Source organism: Megascapheus bottae, chromosome 15 (assembly GCF_031878675.1).
Source record: "Megascapheus bottae isolate mThoBot1 chromosome 15, mThoBot2.hap1, whole genome shotgun sequence".
Classification (NCBI taxonomy): domain Eukaryota; kingdom Metazoa; phylum Chordata; class Mammalia; order Rodentia; family Geomyidae; genus Megascapheus; species Megascapheus bottae.
This window is the reverse complement of record NC_143523.1, coordinates 43,424,544-43,446,155: the sequence shown is the minus strand read 5'-3', so window position 1 is coordinate 43,446,155 and position 21,612 is coordinate 43,424,544. Positions and strand designations below refer to the sequence as shown.

Sequence of the window (21,612 nt, the reverse complement as noted above, 5' to 3'; positions counted from 1 at the left end):
TTTGTTTTGTTTTGTTTTTGCCAGTCCCAGGGCTTGAACTTAGGGCCTAGGCACTGTCCTTGAGCTTCTCTTGCCCAAGGATAGTGTTCTACCATTGCACCACTTCTGGCTTTTTATTTATATGATACTGAGGAATTGAATCCAGAGCTTCATGCATGCTAGGCAAGCAGTCTGCAGCTAAGCCACATTCCCAGCCCCTATATTGGGTTTTGAACTCAGAGCCTAATGCTGGCTAGGAAAGTGTTCTGCTGCTGAGCCACATCATCAGTCCTTTTTTGCACTGATCTATTTTGGGATTTATTCTCACTTTTTGCCCTGTAGCTGTAGACTGCCTTTTTTTTATGCTTCCCATTTTATCCAGGGTGACAAACATGTACTACCACGCACAACTTACTTTTTTGAAATAGATTCTTGTGATTTTTCTTTTCTTTTCTTTCTGATCTCAGCTTCTTAAGTAGCTAGAACTATAAGTATAAACAACTGACAATCTTTATTTATTTACTTTGTGTTACTGTGTGTGTGTGTGTGTGTGTTTACTGGGGCTTGGACTAGGGCCAGGATGCTATTTCTCTCTTTTTTTTTATTCTTGCAATTTTATTAATAATGCACAAAATGTTAATAGACAGGCATCACCAACTAGACTGACCTATCTGCTATCCTGAAGGAAAGGAATTTTCTATAGTGTCCAACTTACCCAACAATTGTTCATAAGATGGTTGAAAAATATCATCTTGGACCCAAGTTTATACAATAAATAAATGTAACTTATACAATCAGTCATTATATTTTTTTAAAAAATAAAAAATTTAAACAATGTCACTTTTCTTCATCAATTAAAACACTCACCCAAATTTCTAACTGGAATAGAAGAGACTAACTAGAAATATGAGATAAAAGTATCTTTGAAACTGTCCATCATGGTTTATTGATGGGCAGTTCTTTCATACTGATGTATAAAAAATACATTTCTTAAAAGTAAAGGAAAAATACCCTTATTTATTTCTTAAATTTCTTATTACTTACGTGTCCACATTAATAAATCTTATAGTCCATGTGAAACACCATGACAACAATCAAATAGCAAAGGAGCTAACAATCTGGGAAATGTTACTCAATCCTCTCTGCTTTATTGATCTCAGCACAAGTATATATGCTTGGAAACAAAACACAGAATCTTGCAGCATTTCCACAATGATAAAATTAACTTTCCCACCGTGAAGAAAAGTAGCCCATGAAGCCCAGGCTAATTTCACAGCAATAAGCAGCTCCTGTAATAACAATAGCAGTCTTCCGGTCTGTCTCACATGGTCCCAAAGGTGGGTATCTCCACTGCAGTGCTGGCCCAACCTCCTTCACAAGGGCCTGAGAGTAGATATTCTTGTACAGAAGGCAGTCTGGTCATTCTCATTTCTGCAGCACAATTTGTTCCAATATTTACAATGGCATTTCAGTGAGTCCCCTATTCCACTGCGTATTCCGACCAAATGACATCCAAGAGCATCAGTAGATCATTACCCTGACTGAAAAAAGTTTAAGCACACATTTTTTTCCCAAGAGGGAATGTCTGTATGTGAGCAAAAGGCTTGGCCTGGTACAAATTCTGGACAATCAACTGAGAGAAGTATGTTGTGGCACATTTCGTGGAGGAGGACCTGGGATTGGCCACTTTTCTGGCTCTATCTTTTTTCTCATTTTCTCACTGGATGCTATCTCTTAGCTTTTTCACTTAAGGCTGGTGCTCTACCACTTGAGCCAAATAACCCTTCTGACACTTCCATAGTTAGTTTATGATAAGGGTCTCATAGTCTTTTCTTCCTGGACTGGTCGAAACATTGATCCTCAGATGTCACCTTCCTGAGTAACTAGAATTATATAAATACTTTTTTTTTCTTTTTTTTTTTTTTTTTTTGCCAATCCTGGGCTTGAACTCAGGGCATGAGCACTGGCCCTGGGATTTCCCCAAGACTAGCACTCCGGCTCCAATCTTAATATAGTTTTAAAGTAAGTATTTGAGACTACACCTAACTTTTTTTTTAACCAGTCCTGGGCTGGAGCTCAGGGCCTGAACACTATCCTTGGGTTTTCTCAAGGCTAGAATTCTACCACTTGAGCCACAGTACCACTTCAACTTTTTTCTATGTATGTGGTACTGAGGAATGGAACCCAGGTCTTTGTGCATGCTAGGTACTCTATCACTAGGCCAAACTGCTGGCTCCCAAACAGACTTCATAATAGCCAAGAAAACACACAAACAAAAGTTATATGTAGGGCTGGGAGTTTGGCCTAGTCATAGAGTGCTTGCCTAGCATGCACGCAGACCCAGGTTTGATTCCTTGGTACCAAATACATAGAAAAATCCAGAAGTGGTGCTGTGGTTCAAGTGGTAGAGTTCTAGCCTTGAGAAAGCCCAAGGACATGCTCAGGCCCTGAGGTCAAGCCCCAGGACTGGCAAAAAAAAAAAAGTTTGTTTTGGAATGGGAGTATGGCTTAGTGGTAGAGTGCTTGCCTACCATTCCTAAAGCCCTGGGTTCAATTCCTCAGTAGCATATCAAGAGAAAAAGCTGGACTGGAAGTAGTGTTGGCTCAAGTGGTAGAGTGGTAGAGAGCTTTGAGCAAAAAGAAGCTCAGGGACAATACCTAGGCCCTGAGTTCAAGACCCAGAACTGGTACCAAAAAAAAAAAATCTGTTTTTTGTGATGGGATCTTGTTATTTAGTCTAGACTGGCCTGATACTCAGATTCTGCTGCCTTAGCCTACCAAGTGCTGGAATTATAGGCCTTATACACTCACATCCAGATTTGAGCTTTTGTTGTTGTTGTAAGTAGGATGGTTTTCAAGCTTAAAATTAGTTAAGTTATAGCATTTAATTGAAATAATACATGTAGCACTTGTGTAAGTGTCTTTGTTTAGTAGCCTTATAGACGGATGCAAATAGTAAATCTTCTTTTGCAATCCAGAACTCACTGTTGAGTATGGGATTTTGGTAAGAAGGTAAGAGGGAATATGATTCCTACATTAGTTGGTGATGTGAAGGTTAACTCATATAGGTTGGCTCTGAGAATAAAGTTGATGTAAAAACTAAAGAAAGGAGTAAAAGGAATAATTGCATATAGTTAAGATTCTTAACTGTAAAAATTAACATTAAACAAATGAGAGAAAAAATAGGTGAAGTTATACTGTTTTAGAAAGACTAATTAGATTTTGTCTATCAACAAGATCCCCTTTGTCATCAGAATGTATAGAAATGATGTAATCTAACCCTTGTTTTGTTTTAGACATGGGAAGACCCAGGACACAATGACAAACATACTGGGTGCTGTGGTGATAATGATCCAATTGATGTTTGTGAAATTGGAAGCAAGGTAATGAAATCTGACATCTTTTCTGTAAGACTACTGTGGGGCTGGGAATGTGGCTTAGTAGTAGAGTGCTTACGTAGCATGCATGAAGTCTAGTGTCCCATTCCCCAACACCACATAAACAGAAAAAGCCAGAAGTGATGCTGTGGCTCAAGTGGTAGAGCAAAAGAAGCTCAGGGACAATGCCCAGCCCTGTTAAAGCTCTAGAACTGGCAAAAACAAAACAAAACAAACAAAAAAACTGTGAATAAAATGTATGAATATTACTGAAATAATGATGGTTCTGGGTGACTTCATTCTAAGCATTTATAATTGTCATTTTCAAGCCTACTCTAGGAAAATGTGTGCATTTATAGTCTGATTGAACTGGGAGATATGCTCTGTACTATTTTAGAAAACAGATAAGTAGCCCATAGGTAAAGCTTACCTGGAGGCATATTTCAAATAAGCATGAGATAACCCTTGCCAGAAGGGTTTGATATGACCTGTGAACACACTCAAGGCAAATAACCTCTTTGTTTGGAGATTTATGATAGGGATTCTTCTATAAAGTGGGGCCACTCTGAGATTCTGATTAGTTATAGCTTTATGACCACTCTTGGGTTCAGGAAAGAAGGAAACAAAACCAAAATTATCATCTTTTTTTTTTTTTAAACATTTTGTTATGTTTTGTTGGGGATTAGGCTAAGGGACACACCCATGGCCTAATATATGCTAGGCAAGTTCTTTCTCACTGAGCCATATTCCCAGTTGTTAAGACGAAGTTGCTTTTGTTATTTTGGGGTTTTTTGTTTGTTTTGTTTTTTGTTGGTCATGGGGCTTGAACTCAGGGCCTAGGTGCTGTCCCTGAGCTTTTTCATTCAAAGCTAGCACTCTACCACTTTGAATCACAGAGCCATTACCAAGTCAAAGTTTTTAAGACAGACTAAGCTGTATGACTGGTCTAACTCAGGGTTTTCCATAAGATAAGTGGTAAACAATTCACACTAGGAATGTGGAACCAGCTGGTGGCTTTCCCCTGTAATCCTAGATACTCAGGACTCTGAGACCTGGAGGACTGAGATTCAAAGCCAGTCTGGGCAGATTATTTGAGACTCCATCTTCAGTTATCCAACACAAAGCCCAAATAGAGATGTTTGAGGGCTCGCCCTCAAAAAAATAAAAAAGTTATAGAGATCTTATTCTTCATCACAATTTTTAGTGTAAAATAACACTAATTACTCTGAGCCATGTTGCTGCTTTTCTTAAGAACTATAAGATATTAGACCCTGCATATCCAATTTTCAGTCTGAATAGTACTAATGGAGCATATATTTGTCTAGCTTTTGAAAATGTGCTTCAAGAACAAGCTTTAAATATATAGAAATTTGACAGCTTTATTTCTTACTATTACCAAATAAAATTTCCTTCCCCAAATTTTATTCTAAGACATTTTCTTGACTGTGTTTGTTGAATCTCAGGTATGTGCAAGAGGTGAGATAATCAGAGTGAAAGTTTTGGGCATATTGGCTATGATCGATGAAGGAGAAACGGACTGGAAAGTCATTGCCATTAATGTGGATGATCCTGATGCAGCAAATTACAGTGGTAAGAATATCAGAAGACAGTGGAATCTAATTCTTTGTGTTGTTCCGGTGGTACTGGGATTTGAATTTGGGGCCTATCTTTGACTTCTGCCTGAGCCATGCCTACAGACCAGAAGTCCTTTTAGACTTATCCTACAATGATGGAATTGTAAGCCCCTGCCTTAAAGTGGAGGAACAAGGCAGATGACAAAGCATTGTTATTTCCAAGACTGATCTGGAGGTTATTAACTAAATAACTTTCTTTGTTCCAGGAAAGAAAAAAAGCTGGTAGTTTGAGTTTATTGCTTTCCCCCCTTCTCTGTGTAACCTTCAGTTACCTTGTGTTGCTTTTTCTTTTTTGTTTTGATTTGTTTTTTTGTTGGTTGTGGGGCCTAAATTTAGGGCCTGGATACTGTCCTTGAGCCTCTTTGTGCTTAAGACTAGCATTGTACCACTTGAGCCACAGTATCGCTTCCAGTTTTTGAGTTCTGCTTGGCTTTTGAACCCGTGATCCTCAGATCTTCAGAGTAGCTAGAATTGCAGGCGTTAAATGTTTAGTCAAAATATAGTTCACATACCATTTTATAACATTCGTCTAATTTATCTTCATTTCATTTTAATGAATTAACTAATTGATTACTTTGGTGTTATGGATTAAACTCCCATCTCAAGCTTGCTAAGCATACACAATAGCCCATCAGGACTTTCTTTTGTTTTTGTTTTTGTTTTTTGTGGTCTGTCCAGGGACTTGAACTTTGGGGCTGGGCATTGTCCCTGAGCTCTTCAGCTCAAGGCTGTTGCCCTATCCCTTGGGCCACAGTGACACTTCTGGTTTTCTCGTGGTTAATTGGAGATACAATCAGTTGGTGTCTTTGAAATGTATTAATGTTGAAAAATTTGCTATTTCCCTCTGTAAGCTTTTCAATACTTTAGGAATACTATAGTTAATTGCATATTATTTAACTATATAGATCACAAATTGGACCGAAGCCATCTTTGTTGTTTGTTTTGTGACAGGGTCTTACTCTGTAGTCTAGATTGGCTGGAATTTATGATCCTCCTGGTTTATCCTCCCAAGTGCTGGGATTATAAATATATACCACCATGCCAGACTAATCCATGTTGTGCAAATATAAATTAGCTCCTGCTGTGAATGTATTTCCCTTTCACAGTTGACTTTTTAGTGCTTTGTCTTCTATTTGCTTATATGGAACAGTACTTGGCTTTTCTGTTGGCCAAAACTAACTCATTGTGATTGAGAAATAGCTAAAGAATCAAGGTCTAGTAAGTTTAGAATGTTACCCTGAGGCTGTTGCTCAGTGGTAAAGTGCTTGAAGAGCATGGAACATGCTCCATTTCATCCCCAGAACAACAAAAATAAAAACCTGAAGCCAGTGGGTATTTTTTTTTCCTTTGTGCTGATACTATGGCTTGAATTCAGGACTGTACACTCTCACTAGGTTTGCTGGTGTTCCTAAGTTTGAACCATACCTCTAGCTTGACTTTTGCTAATTAATTGGAGATGGAGTCTCATAAACTTTTCTGCCTGTATGATTACAAACTTCAGATCCTCATAACTCAGCCCTCTAAGTAGCTAGTATGAGACACTTACACTCAGCTAGGGTGTTTTCCTCTCCTTTCATATGTAATTGTCATATGCGCCTCTGAAATAATTTCTACTTGGCTTCATTTGATTTTATACTCTTCTCATAGGAATCATCCTCACTTGCCAAACTGATTTCATTATTTCACCCCAGTTTTCCCATTTCTCCTTTTAGTTACCTCAATAGCAGTTACTGTCATACTGATTTGCTCTCTTCATGTTTAATGTCAGAGCTAGTCTGATACATTAGATGATTTTCTTTTATTTTTATTTTTATTTTTTTTAAAGTATAATTTTTTTATTGTAATTAGTAAAAGGGTTACATGATATTTGCCAGATAGAAGGTGCATTAATTCACATACATTGATACCCTTTCACATGTGATTTTCTTTTCTTATATGGGATTCTCTTTTCAATAAGGATGTCAGCTCCAATGTTATTTTGAACTTTTACTTGATTTAATATATAGCTTTCTTTCAATACATAAATAATTACTCATGTATTAGGTAATAAGTTTATTCTTTCCTTAGATATTAGTGATGTAGAACGGCTGAAACCTGGGTACCTAGAAGCTACTGTGGACTGGTTTAGAAGGTACAAGGTTCCTGATGGAAAACCAGAAAATGAGTTTGCTTTCAATGCAGAATTTAAAGATAAGGTAATGTATCATTTACAAATATGTATTGAGACTTAAACTTTAACTATATTGCCAGGTACTGGTGGCTTATGCCTATAATCCTAGCCACTCAAGAGACTGAGAGCTGAGGATAGCGGTTCAAAGCCAGGCTGGGCACTGAAGTATGAGCGACTCTTATCTCCAGTTAACCACCAGAAAACCAGAAGTGGCACTGTGGCTAAAGAGGTAGAGCACTAGCCTTGAGCTGAAGAGTTTGGGGACAGCACCCAAATCCAGAGTTCAAGTCCCATGGCCAACCAAAAAAAGAAAAAAAAAATTAACCATATTCTCATCAAGGCTCACAAAATACTAAGGAAGTTTATTCATTTAAATGTCCTTATTGGGTATTATGATATACTATTGTAATCCTAGTATTTGGGAACCTAAGGCAGGAGAATCAAGTTTGTGGACAGCCTGGGCTACATAGTGAAACTGTCTTAAAAAAAAAAAAAAAAAAAAAAAAAAAAAAAGATGGGCTGGGAGTTTGGCCTAGTGGTTAAAGTGCTTGCCTAGCATGCATGAAGACCCGGGTTCGATTCCTTGGTACCACATACATAGAAAAAAGCCGGAAGTGGTACTGAGGCTCAAGTGGTAGAGCTCTAGCCTTGAGAAAGTCCAAGGACAGTGCTCAGGCCCTGAGCTCAAGCCCAGGACTGGCAAAAAAAAAAAAAAAAAAAAGTGTTCTCAGAGGAATATTCTTATGCCTGGAATTCTAGGAGGCTGAGATCCGAGGATCACGGTTCAAAGCCAGCCCAGCCACTAAAGGTCATGAGACTCTTATCTCCAATTAACCATTAGAAAACCGGAAGTGAAGTTGTGGCTCAAGGGGTAGGGTGGAAGCCTTGAGCTGAAGAGCTCAGGGACAGCACCCAGGCCCAGAGCCCAAGCCCCATGACAGACCCCCCAAAAAAGAATGTTCTCTCCTATTTTTAAGAAAGCAAGACAAAGTGTCAGGCTTTGGGGAAAATATTGATAGTAGAAAAAGATCATTTATCTATCATTGTAATGTCTCTCTCCAAATTATAGGACTTTGCAGTTGATATTATTAAAAGTACTCATGACTATTGGAAAGCGTTAGTGACTAAGAAAACAGATGGAAAAGGAATCAGTTGGTAAGTGTTAATGCTTCTCTGTGTGTTAAACACATAAAACAGATCTGTTTGCACCAAAGATTTTAGCAACCACAAAATGCTATATATACTGTTCTACTAGCTTAGAAAAGAACTTGTCAGCTAGTGCTCAAATGGGAAGGGAAATATATAAACAGCTTAAAAGTGTCCATAAAACATTGAATAAGTACAGAGTAAAGCTATCATGCAAGCAGTGAGTGAGAGCTGTATGAGAATAATTGGGAAAGGCTCTGAGCCTCAGGGTGCTATTCTTTGATGTAAATATGTAAGATGCATTACAGCTGTACTAGTATCCCTTAGGTACATAGAATTTACTGCCATTAAAAATAACAGCTAGGGGCTAGGAATGTGGCTTAATGGTAGAGTGCTTGCCTAGCATGCATGAGGCCCTGGATTTGATTCCTCAGTACCATATCAACAGAAAAAGCTGCAAGTAAAAATAATAATAATAAGTGCCAGGTGTTTGTAGTACTGCCAATTTATAATCCTATTTTCTCAGGAAGCTGAATTTGAGGATTTTAAAACTCTTATCTCCAGTTAACCAGCAAAATGCTGAAAGTAGAGGTTTGTCTCAGGCTGTAGAGTGCTTGCCTACCAAGTACACGGTCCTAAATTCAACTACAAGTACACACCAAGGGGTTAAGGACCTATGATAAACCCAGTGATAGAACATTTGTCTGGCATGTGCAAAGCCCTAGGTTCTCTAACGCCATTTTCTTTTTAAAGGCATTATTAGAGGATATTTTCTGTCATGTGATGACTATTGTTCTGGAAATACTAGTCCATGAAGTGAATACTAGTCAATGAAAAAGAAATGAGACTGAAGCTATGGCTCAAGTTATAGAGCACTTGTAAGCACAGGGCCTGGAGTTCAATCCCCAGCACTACAAAACAAAAGAAATAAGATGAAAGAATATTGGAAAGAGGACAAAAATTCTTGCAGATGGCATTGCCTCTTAAAAAAAAAAATAATGCCAGGAGTATAGCCTAGTGGTAGAGTGCTCACCTAGCATGCACAAAGCCCTGGGTTCGATTCCTTGGTATCACGCACACAGAAAAAGCCAGAAGTGGCGCTGTGGCTCCAGTGGTAGAGTGCTGCCTTGAGCAAAGGAAGTGCCTCCAGACTGGCAAAAAAAAGAAAGAAAAGAATTCAGCAAAATGACTAAAAATTATGGATAAACAAGTAAAAAACTTTGTTTTGCTTTTTTTTTTGCCAGTTCTGGACTTGAGCTCAGGACCTGAGCACTGTCCCTGGGCTTTCTCACTTGAGCCACAGCACCACTGTTAGCTTTTTCTATGTATGTGGTACCGAGCAATAGAACCCCTGTCTTCATACATGCCAGGCAAGCAATTGACCACTAGGCCAAACTAGTTTTAATTATCTTTAATTACACTTTTACCAAATATACACATTAATATTTGGAGCATTTTTCCCCCCAGTTCTTTATGTGAGAGCAAAATACTTGTTTGTTTGTTTCTAAACTGTTTTTTTTTTTTTTTTGTCTTTTCTTTTTTGTTACTGGGGATCGAACCCAGAACATTGCACTTGCTAGGCAAGTGCTTTGCCACTGAGCTATATCCCAGCCCTGTTTGTTTGTTTTTTAAATATAATTTTATTGTTATTATTATCAAGGTTGTACTTGGGTTTTTTGTTTGGGAGCTTTTTTTGTTTTCTGGCTTATATGGAGGGAATTTCACTGTTACTATCTTTACACTTATTTACACTGTATTCCAGTAAGTCTCACCCCTTCTATTACATTTCGTGCCAAAATGCACTTTTTGGGGGCCAGTCATGGGGCTTGAACTCTGGGCCTGGTCACTGTCCCTGAGCTCTTCAGCTCAAGGCTACCAGTCTACCACTTTGAGCTACAGAACCCCTTCGGGGTTTCTTGTGGTTAATTGGAGATAAAGAGTTCATGGACTTTCATGCCCAGGCTGGCTTTGAACTGCAGTCCCCAGATCTCGGCTTCCTAAGTAGCTAGGATTACAGGCTTGAGTCCACCAGTGCCCTGCTTCAAAATGGTTTTTAAAATAATTAAGATTGCCAGGAGTTTGGACTAGTGTTAGAGTGTTTGCCTAGCATGCAAGAAGACACAAGTACCCAAAGACCTTTGGTACCACATACATAGAAAAGCTGGAAGTGGTGCTATGGCTCAAGTGGTAGAGTGCTGGCCTTGGGGAAAGCCCAAGGACACTGCCCAGGCCCCGAGTTCAAGCCCCAGGACTGGCAAAAAAAAAATAGGATTAAGCTATGCACAATTTACTTCATGCTTTTTATTTATTTATTTATTTATTTATTTATCTATCGCCAGTCCTGGGCTTGAGCTCAGACCCTGAGCACTGTCCTTGGATTTTCTCAAGGCTAGAGCTCTACCACTTGAGCCTCAGCACCACTTCCAGCTTTTTTTCTATGTATGTGGTACCAAGGAATTGAACCGGGGTCTTGGTGCATGCTAGGCAAGCACTCTACCACTAGGCCAAACTCCCTGTCCTACTTCATGCTTTTTAAATTTAACACTATATTATAAACTATGTATAGTATAGGACTTGATTTAGTGATTTTTAAAAAAATTGTTCTGTTTTGTTTTTTGGTATTAGAGATTGAATCAATTTATTTTATTTTTTTCTGGTCCTGGGCTTTGAACTCAGGGCCTGGGCTCTGTAACAGAGCCTTTCTGTGCTCAAGGCTAGAACTCTACCATTTGAGCCAAGGTTCCCCTTCTGACTTTTTCTGTTTATGTGGTACTGAGGAATCAAACCCAGGGCTTCATGCATGCTAGGCAAGTACTCCATCACAAAACCATACTTCTGGCCTTAGATAAAATGTTTTTAATCATTCTTTTTTTTTTTTTTTTTAGACATTTTAGTTATGTCTAATTTCTTTTGTCTTCTCTTCCAAGATTCTTTTTTATTGTCTTTTTCCAATTTTAAGTAGTTGTACAAAAGGATTTCAGTATAACAAATCAGATTATGAGAACAATGCATCTTGATTAATGTCACCCTTTCCATCATTCTCCCCCATTTTTCCTAATCCCATCATACCCTCAAATTATTTTAATTATGTATAGTGAATCTAATGAGTTGTGTCCAATTTTTGAATAGACATTGCTTCAACCTTGGGTCTTAGAGACAGAATTCTCCTATGAAAGCCTATGAAGTTTTTTAAAGATTTTTGCATATATTTTACTGAATTATGTTTTAGAAATGTTGAGCATTGTTACATCAGTCAGATCTTTCATCAGCACTGATAGAGATAGGATTTGTATGGTGGTGGTGGTTTCATTTTTTTTTTCCATTAGGGAAGATGTGTTTCTTATTTCAATTTGCATTCCCAGCTGTTTTAGTAAGAACTACACAGTATTCAATCTTAACTGAACTTGTTGAATAGCTGAATCATCCTAAGAATATATGTACTTTGGCCAGGCACCAGTGGCTCACACCTGTAATCCTAATTACTCAGGAGGCTGAAATCTGAGGAATCACAGTTCAAAGCCAGCCGAGGCACAAAAGTTCATATGACTCTTATCTCCAAATAATACTGGAAAACCAGAAGTGGCACTGTGGCTCAAGTGGTAGAGCACTAGCCTTGAGCTGAAGAGCTCAAAGACAGCGCCCAGGCCCAGAGTTCAAGCTCCTCACTTGACCACCCCGGGGCTTGAACTCAGGGCCTGAGCACTGTTCTTGGGCTTTCTCAAGGCTAGTGCTCTACCACTTGAGCCACAGCACCACTTTTGGCTTTTTTCTATGTATATGGTACCGAGGAATTGAACCCTGGTCTTCATGCATGCTAGGTAAGCACTCTACCACTAGGCCAAACTCCCAGCCCTAAAATGTTTAACTCAGGTGAACAAGCTTTCAATTTAAAGATCATCTGTTCTACCATTTTCAATTTTTTTTCCCTCCCCAGTCCTGGGGCTTGAACTCAGGGCCTGAGCATTGTCCTTGGGCTTTCTCAAGGCTAGCACTATACCACTTGAGCCACAGCATTACTTCTGGCTTTTTCTGTGTATGTGGTACCAAGGAATCGAGCCCAGAGCTTCATGTATACTAGGCAGGTACTCTACCACTAGGCCACACTCCTGGCCCCTCAGTTTATTTTGTTTAACTCTTTAGGAGAGGCATTTTTGCCAAGCACTGGTAGCTCATGCTGGTAATACTGAGGATACTGAGGATCACAGGACTCTCCTGCAGCTCAGGCAGCAGAGTCCATGTGACTCTGTCTCCAATTAAATACTAAAAGAAAAAAATTGGTAGAAGTAGTAGAGCATCAGCCTGAAGTGAAAGGCCAAGAGACAGAACCCAGTCCCTGTATTCAAACCCCAATACTAACTCGCACACACACAAAAAAGAGAAAGAGTTGTAGTTGTTGTTGTTTTGTCTTGTGATCACTCACTTTTGGCTTTTTTTCTGTAGCATGAATACAACAGTGACTGAGAGCCCCTTCAAGTGTGATCCTGATGCTGCTAAGGCCATTGTGGATGCTGTATGTAATTGTTTCCTCTAACAAGATGATGGGGTGGCTAAAAGATACAGTGCTAGATGGGAGAGGAAGTACTTTAAGCAAATACTTGAATACCTCCTATGTACATATTTCTGTGCAAGTATTGAAATTAGAGCGTGGAGCACATATAAGTAGACATGGACTGAGGAGAGGAACTGGGGAGTGGCCCTGATCAGTCAATGAATCATAAGTTGGACAGAGAGCAAAGTAGTATGATTTGTAAAAGTCAGATTGATTTTAGAATGTAGTGAATGACTCAAATGTCTATCCCACTGTGAGGCATTTCCAATAAGAGAGCCCATAGAAATGTACTTGAAAAGGCTAAGGAAGTTACCAATTTAGGGTACCATTGCAGTAATGGTATATGACAGTAGAAAAGACTTAGATATGAAATAGTAAGCTGTCTATAAAAAGCAACAATTTTGTCTATGTATAATTTAAATTATCTTATTTGGGCTTAACCAAAAGATGTAACTAGGTCATCTTATAATTATTTTCACTTAAGCATTAAAAATGACAAACAAGCCATAGGCAGTGGCTTATGCTTGTGATCCTAGCCACAATCAAGAGATTGTGATCTGAGCTCAGCCAGATAGATAGATAGATAGATAGATAGATAGATAGATAGATAGATAGAGCGCACAAGCGTGGGAGAGCGTGAGAGAGTGCGCTTAACCAATAGTTAGGTGCCATGCTACATGAATGGCATCCTAACTGTGTAGGAGGTTGAGTCTGGGAAGATTGAGGTGTTCCAAACCAGGCAGAAAAGCCCAAGAGACTCCAGCTCAATAGAAACTGGATGTGTTAGGATGTGTGTATGTCATCCAAGCTGTAGCAGGAAGCTGAAAACAAGATCTTGGTCCAAGAATTGCCCTAGCATGAAGCAAGCCTTTATTATCTCAAAAAAATAACCCATGTAAGGCTTGGTGTGGTGGTTCATGCCTGTAATCCTACTATTCAGGAGGTTGAGATCTGAGGATTACTGTTCGAAGCCAGCCCAGGCACTGAAAAGTCTGAGACTCTTATCTACAATTAATCACAAGAAAACCAGAATTGATGCTGTAACTCGAGGGGTAAGGTGGTAGCCTTGAGCTGAAGAGCTCAGGGACAATGCCCAGGCCAAGGGGTAGGGCAGCAGCCTTGAGCTGAAGAGCTCAGGCACAATGCCCAGGCCCAGAGTTCAAGTCCCATGACCGACCCCCCAAAAAAATCATGTATAAAACTGGCAAAAAAACAAAAACAAAAACAAAAAAACTGCTAGGGGTGTGGCTCTGCCTTTGAGCACTGCAGAATAAATTCTGCCTTTTTCTGGAAAAGACAGCTTTAATAATGAACCCAGTACGTTTAGATTCATAGATTCATGACTGTTTACATTGTATCCTGACATCAGGACACATACATGTGTCCTGATGGTATGAGTAAGAAAATCAGAAAAGGAAAAGCTAGTGTTAATTATCAATAGTTTTGCAATGAGAACACTGTCTACCTTTTGTGCATGTATTGTATGAATAGGATCATTATATATCAATTTTTATAGAGCACACCCTCATTGTTTCTAAAAAGTCACTCTGACAATCTTCTTTATTTGTTTTGAGACAGCATCTTGCTGTGTAGCTGTGACTGGTCTCAAATTATCTATCCTTCTGTTGGAGCCTTTTTCCAACCCTGCAATGCTAAGCTTTTTTTTTTTTTTTGTCAGTATACTTTTGATTTTTTTTTGCCCTAAGACTAATTAATATATTTCAATATTTTATTTTAGTTACCACCACCATGTGAATCTGCCTGCACAATACCAACAGATGGTAAGGCTACAGTCTAATATAACTACATTTATGCAAACTTAAATGTGCATATAAATTTTTATTTTTAATTGAAAAATAATTATATATTTGTGAGGTACAATGTGATGCTTTGTTATATGTTCAATATGAAGAATGATTAAATTTGGCTAATCTATTACTGCACATTTTTTTGTATGTGGTTTAAAATCTACTGTGTTTACCATTTTAAAATATGTGGTGTATCTGAGAATGTAGCTTGTGCTTAGTGTATTTGGGTCCTAAGCTTAATCCCCAGCATCAAAGAAACAGACAAAATAGGTGAGACTCTCAAGCACTGGGCCCTGAGTTCAGTCCATAGTACTAACACAAGAAATGGGCAATGTATTGCTATTTAGTGCAGTCAGCATCCTTTGCAATAAAAATCCATAAGGCTTATTCCTCCTGTTTCATTGCAGCTTTGAACCCTTTAATCAGCATCTCCCCTTTCAGTGTCTACCTGTCTCTACTCTCTAGCCCCTGGAGAGCATCTTTCCAGTCTATTCTTATGTGTTCAAGTGTTCTACATATAATAGGTGTAATTATCTTTCTGTACCTGGATTATTTCACCTGATATAATTTGTTCCACGCTTATGTGTATGTATATTTTAATTTACCATGTGATATATGGAGAGCAAGAAGGAAGGAACAAAGAAACGTTCCAGATTATATGTATGAACCACAGATTATATGTGTGAACCACAGATTATATGTGTATACCACCTCTGTTCAGTGCCAATTCACTCTGGTGTCCAAGCAGTGACATAGAGTTGGAGTACTAGGTGGATGCCTTCAAAAAACAGCTTTTTCCCCCTTTAGATTTTAAGAATCGCTGTTAAGTTTTTTTTTTTCCTGATGAGAAAGAGATTTTGTCATTTAATTTTTTCTTTTTTGAAAATCATATTAAAGTTAATGCAAAAGTAAGGAAGATGAGCTCTGTGTCGATGGCTCACACCTATAATCATAACTACTCACGAGTCTGAAATCTGAACATTGAGGTTTGAAGACGGTTTAACAGACAATCCTCAATTCTCTTGCCTTCAGTTAATCAGCAGAAAAGCTGGAACTGGAGACATGACTCAATTGTAGAGCACCAACCATGAGGGAAAAAGCTGGTCAAGAGCTTGAGTCCATATTACCAAAAAGAAAAGAAAAGAAAAGGGAATCGCAAACAAAAACACTGTGGCCCAAACAAAAACTATGCACCAGGTTTTGCTATGGTGCAGCTTTTCATGTATGTTTGCTCTAAGTTCTCTGTAGTAGGGTCTACTAAAATGAGTGTAATTCAATGTTGACAATTTTGGCTCATAATGGGGATTGTAATTTGTTTTTCTTTTGTTTGATTACAGTGGATAAGTGGTTCCATCACCAGAAAAACTGAAACAGTTTCCCTGGAGTACAGGCTGATTTCTGCATTCCAGTCATCTGCAAGTATTAGAAGAAAATTAGTAGCTTTTCAAAGCTTTAAATTTAGACTCATCCAACTGATTTGACTCTGCTGTGACCCAGCCAATCTATTCAAAAGGTTCTGTCTAGAGACATTCTACATATGTCAACTAAGGTAGCTGTTCATACATCTTAGCTGGTGGGGCAGCAGTGGTTTGGAAGTCATTTGTGAACAGATGTGTAGTGTGAGCACAGGTGGGGTGTACATGTGTACCATGTATTAGGAAATAAAGTTATTTTGCTGAAACTTGGTTTAGGATTTTTTTTTTTCTGATTCTGAAACTAAGGTGTGGGAATTTTGGGTGCTCTATCTTACTCAGTTTTTTCTGATTCTGAAACCAGGAATGGGTAACTTTGGGTGTTCTATCTTACTCAACTTCATACTTAGATAAAAAACTACTTATTTGTAGGAATTTTAGAATGAAACCCCTATGGTTGTCTTGGTACCTTTCCCAGTTCCTGACTTCCCCAGCTAAAGCTTCTTTGTTTTTATTTAAGCTGAAAGAATGATGAAATCTTTACCTCAGATGATTCTGTGATAAGTTCTTGGCCTTTGAAGCCATGGACAGATCTGAATTTGAATCCCAGCCCGCTTTCTTATTAGCTCTGTAATCTTGGATAAGTAACATCAAGCTCAGTTCTCTCCTCTGTAAAAAGAGATGCTATAGTAAATATTAGATTTTTTAAAATCAAATTGTGACTGCAGATTCACATGTAGTTATTAGATACAAAACATTCCTTGAACACTTTGTTCAGTTTCTTCAATTTTAACATTTTGTAAGAGTACAGCATAGTATTACAATCAATGCTAATAGAAACCACTGATGCTTTTCAGTGTTTTATGTGTTCCCACTTGTGTGGTTTATTGCTCTATTCAGTTTAATCACCTTGGTGGGTTCATGGGTCTTACAAGACACTGACTACCTCCAACAGTACACAGGTCCTTTGTATGGACCTTTGTTAATCATACTCCCCCCTCTCTTCCTTATGCCCCATCCTTGGCCTCTGGCAACTAGTAAGTCTTTTCTTTGTTTTTCTAGAACCTTGTCGTTTCAAGAATGTTCTTGAAAAAAAATCAGACTTTCATTTTATATTAGTCATACAGGGAAGGAGTTCATTGTGAAATTCCTCTCATGTTTATAATGTATTCCTTGAACTTTGGCTTTTTTTTTTTCCAGTCATGGGGCTTGAGCTCAGGTCCTGAGCACTGTCCTTGGGCCTTCTCAAGGCTAGAGCTCTACCATTTGAGCCATAGCACCATTTCTGGCTTTCTCTATGTATGTGGTACCAAGGAATTGAACCCCAGTCTTCTTGCTTGGTAGGCAGGCACTCTACCTCTAGACTAGGCTAAACTCCTGGCCCTTACTCATTTTTTTTCCATATATTTTTATTGTAATTAAAAGAAGAGTTACATTATATTCACCAGATAGAAGGTGCATTACTTCACATACATTGATACCCTTTCTTGTGTGTTGGTCCCCATTTCCCTCCCCTCACCCCTGCCCCTCATCTTGTTTTCCTCCCTTCCCTAACCGATTTGAAATGACCAAATACACATATATACAATATATCAGATAACAAGGTGAGATACTGTAACAATATGAGATAGCCAAGGGACAGCAAAAAAGATGAGCGATAACAGTACATTAAGGACAATAATCACTCATATGGCTTTTGTTTCTATATCCTGGAGGTCCTTTCATTTAGCATCATACTATATGGCCTTATGTGTCTAGGTTTTGTTCTATTGTGAATCTCTGCTAGGAGAGCTCAAGGTTTCTACTGATTATGACAAATGAGGGAAACCATTGAGCCTATGTTCCTTTGAGTCTGGCTTACTTTACTTAATATGATTTTTTTCCTAACTCTTTCCATTTCCTTACAAATGGGGCAATGTCATTCTTTCTGACAGCAGCATAGAGTTCCATTGTGTATAAATACCACCTCTTGTTGATCCACTCATCAACTGAGGAGCATCTGGGTTGGTTCCATACCTTTGCTGTGGTAAAGTGCTGCAATGAACATCGTTATGCTAGTGGATTTAGTATGGCCCTGTTTCTGGACGATTTGGTAAATGCCAAGTAGTGGAACTGCTGGGTCATAGGGGAGCTCTATGTGTAGTCTTTTGAGGAACTGCCATACTGCTTTCCGTAGTGGTTGAATGAGTTTGCACTTTCACCAACAGTGTAGTAGTGATCCCTCCTGGCCACATCCCCTCCAGCATCTGTTGTTATTAGATTCCTGGCCATTCTAACTGCAGTGAGGTGGAATCAGCGTTGTTTTGATTTTCATTTCTTTTATGGCCAGAGATGTCAAGCATTTCTTCATGGGTCCATAGACCATTCTTATTTCTTCAGAGAAGACTCTCTTTAAGTCTCTGGCCCATCTTTCAATGGAATGGTTGTTACTTTGGAGATTAGTTTTGGAGTGATTCAATTTTTTGAGCTGTTGATATATTTTAGATATGAGGCCTTTGTCTGTTGTATGGTTAATGAAGATCTCCCACTCTGTAGGCTTTCTAGTTAATTTGCTAGCTATGTCCTTTGCCATACAGAAGCTCTGCAGTTTAATGCAGTCCCACTTATCCAGACTTTCTCTGATTTGTTGTGTTTCTGGGTCCTTATTAAGAAAGTTTTGACCTGTCCTGGCCCTTACTCTTGAACTGTGATTCTTTGACCTTTGACATCTGACCCCTGATCTTTGACCCTAACTCCAGCACCTAACCCTAACACCCTGACCCTAACTCTGACTCTTGACCCTTGACCCCTTGACCTTTGACTCCTGACCTGACCCTAGCTGCAATTCCAACCCCTAACCACCATCCCCAAACCTACCTCTATGCCCTAACCATAACCCCAACCCTAAACCCTAGCAGACACCTGATATCACCCACATATCATTGATTTGCTCTCTATATACTTCTTGAAGCTCTTCCCACTCATTTCTAGAGTATGTTCTTAAGCAAAGCCAGAGACAGTCAATGTTTATGGTGGCTTTAGTCTCTACAGTTCTGATGTTGAATGTTTCTTTACCCACCAATTTAAACATCCATTCTTTTCTTATTTTTCCCTTCCTGTCTTGGGTTACAGTTATATTTGCCAAATAGAAGGTGTATTACTTCTCACAAGATAGCCCTTGTTATGTTTTTGTCCCCATTTCCCTCTCCCATCCCCCTCCCAATCATCTTGTACTACTCATTTTCTTGACATGGTTTTGTGTTGAATTCAATCACATGGATCCCATCACTTAAAGCTACAAGATCTGTCATTTTTTCTATGCTATACAGAGAGAGCTTTCCTGATCAGGCTTACCAGCTACTTAAGAAAATGCTCCAAAACCTCAGACTTTTGAATATTAAAAATCCCTGAGCTTATTAAATGTGGTTTTTCTCTCTGCTTAGTAATATCTAATCAACTCTCAAAAGAACTCTGTAACTGCTTCTCAACCCTCTTTGGTGAGTCAGAATTATCTCAATGGCTCTCTCCCAGTTTTGAATTAGATTCTTTAAGCAGATGAACTTTACAGTATAGAAATGGTAGCTTGATAAGGCTAGTACCAAAAACCCATCATTGTGGGTGAACATTGGAAGAGTTGTGGGGGTAGAAAGGAAAAGAGGGACAGCATGAGGAGAGGACACGGTGAAGTGGAAGGGCCTTCTGGGGAGAGGGAAGCTTATAGGCGGGAAGGGGGATCTCAAGACCAAAAACAAGGTCAGCCAAATGCCAGTGGCTCACGCCGGTAATCCTACTCAGGATGCTGAGATCTGAGGATCGTAGTTCAAAGCCAGCCCATAAAATGATCTGAATGCCCATAAAAACCATTTTTCTCACACGTTCACTCAGTTGTTGAGCCAACTACTTTGGGTACTTACTGTGAGAAAAATCTTAGCCATAGGGAATACTGCAACAAATGAACGCTGTTATTATCCTTTTATGCCCCCCAAAATTTCAATTACAAAATTATGGAGGTAATCAATGGAAGAATTGGGAGGCAAGCCCAAGCTAACCTGTTTTCTAAGACATGTTATCATATTACATATCTCCATAAGTAGTCATGAATGTAACTAGAATGTGCCAGCCCAAGATATGCTAATTTAGTCTACTTGACACAGGAGATAGAGCAGTTGGAGAAAAGACCATCTGAACTTCCCCTGGTTATTCCCTGCTGCAGCATGCCATAGAAATGCCTTTGAGAAAGGTGTCTTCCAGGATCAAGGTCAAAACTGGTACCAAAGAAGCCTGCAAATAAGACTATCAGCATCTTCTCCAATCTACTTGGACCTCTAGGTCTGTTGGTTCCACATTAGCCATTGGAGATCTACCATCTGTGGATCAAAAATATTTCTAGGGCTGGGAGTTTGACCTAGTAGTAGAGTGCTTGCCTAGCATGCAAGAAGCCCTGGGTTCAATTTCTTGGTAATACATAGAAAAAGCCAGAAGTAGTGCTGTGGCTCAAGGTGTAGAGTGCTAGCTTTGAGAAAGCTCAAGGATAGTTCCCAGGCCATGAGTTTGAGCCACAGCATCACTTCTGGCTTTTTCTGTATATATGGTACTAGGAATTGAACCCAGGGCTTAGTGTATGCTGGTCAAGCACTCTACCACAAGGCCACACTCCCAGCATCCTGGCTTTTCTTTAAACCATCAAGTTGCCTTACCTTCTAAATATTAATTACAAACAAATGATAGAAACACTTATTTTGGAAAAACCTGTCTTATATACAGTATAATTGCTATCATTTTAAAGATGAGTATACTGAGACCTGGAGCATTTGTCAGCTTGACCAAAGATTTCCACTTGGTAAGTAGCTTGTGTGCCTTTCCTGAAAAGCTGCCTATGTACTTTCATTTTCTGCCCAAGCAACTCAAGCCATCCAAGTCTCCTTGTGCTCGGAACAGCCTTATTTCTTACAGGTAAGCTTCCCTCAGAGACAGTTACCCAAATTGTTAATTTGCACTGGGCAGATTTGTTCCTTTTAGGGTTGCAAACTTTGGGGATCCAAGCCCCCATAAGTCCCTCCCGATTTGCCCAAAAGTGGCAAAGAACCTAAGAATATGATTTGAACCCTTTCTGTATCAAGGCAAGATTCAAACTCAATATCCAAGAACTAGAGGATGAAGCAGAGAAGCTGGTGAGCTAGCCCATCCAGGCCCTTCTGTGTATTACTAGAATGCTCAGTGCCATTTTAATTTTCTTCATATATTTGAAATGGAAAGTGGCTCATCTCTAGGGTTACATTGACTCTGTGTGTGTGTGGTGTACTGGGGTTAGAACTATCAATCATGGCTTGTTTGGCTGGTTCTAGTATTTTTGCTATTTAATTCGAGATGGAGTCCTAAGGACTTTTCTTTCCAGGCTAGCTTCAGAGATCCTCTAGGTCTCAGCCTCCTGAGTTAGCTATGATTACAGGTGTGTGTCACTGAGCCACAGCAGAACCCAGGTGGTTTGTCTTTTTGTGTACTCTTTTCAGTTATTAGTGCCAGCCCTTTATTAGATTGTAACATCTGATAGCGCTAGT

At 39.1% G+C, this 21,612-nt stretch overlaps 1 protein-coding gene and 1 pseudogene across 1 annotated transcript in view; both read left to right on the top strand.

The window, feature by feature from the left end:
* Ppa1 (inorganic pyrophosphatase 1) overlaps nt 1-16,344 on the top strand; it is a 29,386-nt gene extending 13,042 nt beyond the window's left edge. Inside the window, exons 5-11 of the mRNA XM_090346477.1 lie at nt 3,276-3,362; nt 4,820-4,946; nt 7,058-7,185; nt 8,230-8,315; nt 12,747-12,816; nt 14,594-14,636; nt 16,001-16,344. Of these exons, the coding sequence (XP_090202603.1) occupies nt 3,276-3,362; nt 4,820-4,946; nt 7,058-7,185; nt 8,230-8,315; nt 12,747-12,816; nt 14,594-14,636; nt 16,001-16,032 (573 nt within the window). The 3' untranslated portion in view covers nt 16,033-16,344. The remainder of the gene's footprint in view (nt 1-3,275; nt 3,363-4,819; nt 4,947-7,057; nt 7,186-8,229; nt 8,316-12,746; nt 12,817-14,593; nt 14,637-16,000) is intronic.
* Nucleotides 2,884-3,006, top strand: LOC150054239 (small nucleolar RNA SNORA40; annotated as a pseudogene).
* Nucleotides 16,345-21,612: the final 5,268 nt, after the last annotated feature.